A 2,673-nucleotide genomic window follows, 5' to 3' on the forward strand; every position below is an offset into this window, starting at 1 on the left:
TCATTCTGCTCTTAGAATAATACAATCAGGGTCAGGTTATCAATCACTAGCTCTTTATGATTTAGAATTTAAAAAAAAATTGCAAAGCATCCAAATATTAATCATAGAAGAAGTATCCATAGTATCATCATTTCTTTTTAACTTTATATCTAATTTATTTGCAAGAATTCATAATTCTGATATTGCATTTGGAGGTATTAGTGTGATAGCTGTTGGTGATTTAGCACAACTCCCGCCAGTAAGAGGTGAGGCTGTATTTTATTCATCAATATGGCAATTATTTTACTTTTATTTTTACGTAAATCTCAAAACCAACCACTGGTCGAAATCATTTATTTTGTCAATAAGACCTTTCAGCAACAATTCGGCAAATCGATCACATGATTCGTCACACATTCAGCTAATTACAAAAATCAGAAAAAATTTGGCATAAATCAACTGGTCGATTTTAGGTCGATTTTTGGTTGAGTTGTAACATAAAAAAATCCATAAATTGACCAATATTTTTTTTTATTGATTTTTATTAACAACAAACAATCAACTTAAAAACTTTTTTGACGATTTTTAAACGATTTTTTAATTAATTAATATCAATAATGGCAAAAGTTTAGCAGATCAGTGACATATAATGTACTAAGCCGCAGCCACAGTAATTAGTTGATCTATTACCGAATTTAGACTATTAATAATAGTTTAAACTATTTCGAAAAAAAAATCTTTTTTTCTCGAAATGGTTTTTTTGTTTAATCGGCTCTGGCATGGATACCGATATTCCAGGTAAAGTTTCGAAAAAAAATTCTGAAACTTTCTTTAATAAAACATTTTTAATACTAAAAAATGTTTTTTTTTTAATATTTTTTATATAGGAAATCGGTTCCGGCGTGGATACTGATATTCCAGGTAAAGTTTCGAAAAATTTTCGAAACTATTTTAAAAAAAAAACGTTTTTTACTAAAAAACGCCTTTTTTAAAATATTTTTTGTTTGGGGAATTGATTCTGGCGTGGATACCATTTCCCAGGTGAAGTTTCGAAAAATTTTCGAAACTATCTTAAAAAAAAATCGTTTTTTACTAAAAAACGTCTTTTTATAATATTTTTTGTTTAGGGAATTAGTTCCGGCATGGATACCGTTTCCCTAGGTAAAGTTTCAAAAAGTTTTGAAACTTTCTTAAAAATAAACATTTTATAACTAAAAAACATTTTTTTAAATATTTTTTGTTTAGGGAATTGGTTCCGGCGTGGATACCATTTCCCTAGGTAAAGTTTCGAAAAATTTTGAAACTTACTTAAAAAAAACGTTTTAACGTAAAAAAACGTTTTTTTTTTGTTTTTTTTGCAGAAAATCGGTTCCAGCATGGATACTGTTTCCTAGGTAAAGTTTCGAAACTAAGTTTCGAAACTTCTTTAATAAAACATTTTTAATAAAAAAAATGTTTTTTTTATCATTTTTATTTAGGAATTCGGCTTCAACGTGAACGCCGATATTCCAGGTAAGTTTCGAAATGTTTCGAAACTTCTTTAATAATAAAAAATGTTTTTTATTTTTTGTTTTTTTATATAGGAATTCAGCGACGTCGATATTCCAGGTAAGTTTCGAAACAAAATGTTTTGAAACTTTAAAAACGTTTTTTAATAAAAAAAAACGTTTTTTTTTTTAATATTTTTTATAGGAATTCGGTTCCAGCGTGGATACCGAATCCCAAGATAAGTTTCGAGATTTTCAAAACTTTAATAAAAAAAATGTTAATTTCTAACGTTTTTTTTTATATTATTGTAGGGATATCGGTTCCGACGTGAATACCGAATCCCAAAGGTAAGTTTCGAAGAATCTCTTCGAAACTATCTTTTTTTTAAAGAACAATTTACTAATCGTTTCTTTTTTTTTGTAGGTACGGAAAAAACTAAGATTCGTAAGTATATACGAATCTTGGTTTTGTTTTTTTTTTATTTTAATATTACAAACGGTTACTAATAACCGTTCCTCTCTTTTTTTTTATAGGTCGGGTGGATTTCTGACGAATAGATGAATCAAGATTCGTAAGTACAAATACGAATCTTGGTTTTTTATTTTTATTATATCTTTTTTGATTTTTTTTTCTTCTATTTTGTAGGTTTCGGCTTTCAGTTCTTGGGCTTTGGATATACAGGTGAGTTTCAAAGCGAAGGAATCGAAACTCTTTAAAATAAATTATTTTTTTTAAATTTTTTTTTATTTTTTTCTTTTATTTTGTAGGTTTTGGTGTAAACGGTCGAATATCAAGCATGAAAATATGATAAAATTCAACCACCAAATGTAATTGCCAAATATCAAGAACGAACAAATTAATTATGAATTGGCGTAGATGGATAAATAATTAGCCGAAAAGGATAAACATTTAGGAAGAGTAATGATCTACATGATGTAATATTTATTGAATGATTGACAAAGAACCAATAGAATAATTAGAGTCGATCAATTGCGGCTTAGCAATCTTTAACAATAAGAACAATTAGAAAGAATAATTATAAGCCACAAAAGATAGATTATAAGTAAAACACATAAAGTGAATTAAAAGAACATATAAAATAATGTCAGAAAGATTAAAGAATATAAAATAACATAAAAGATAATATAAAAAGATAATACAAAGATATTATAAAAGATAATATATATATATAAAGATAGTGTATTT

At 26.6% G+C, this 2,673-nt stretch overlaps 1 protein-coding gene across 1 annotated transcript; it reads left to right on the forward strand.

The window, feature by feature from the left end:
• Positions 1-730: 730 nt before the first annotated feature.
• OCT59_002082 (uncharacterized protein) lies at positions 731-2,246 on the forward strand (the record flags this gene model as incomplete). The annotated part of the gene is made up of 10 exons (XM_066144250.1): positions 731-777; positions 867-900; positions 1,107-1,140; positions 1,225-1,258; positions 1,341-1,373; positions 1,563-1,587; positions 1,779-1,814; positions 1,891-1,911; positions 2,113-2,148; positions 2,235-2,246. The coding sequence occupies 10 exons, from the start codon at positions 731-733 to the stop codon at positions 2,244-2,246; spliced, it is 312 nt and encodes a 103-aa protein (XP_065995431.1).
• Positions 2,247-2,673: the final 427 nt, after the last annotated feature.

The sequence above is a fragment of the Rhizophagus irregularis genome, chromosome 10, assembly GCF_026210795.1.
Source record: "Rhizophagus irregularis chromosome 10, complete sequence".
Classification (NCBI taxonomy): domain Eukaryota; kingdom Fungi; phylum Glomeromycota; class Glomeromycetes; order Glomerales; family Glomeraceae; genus Rhizophagus; species Rhizophagus irregularis.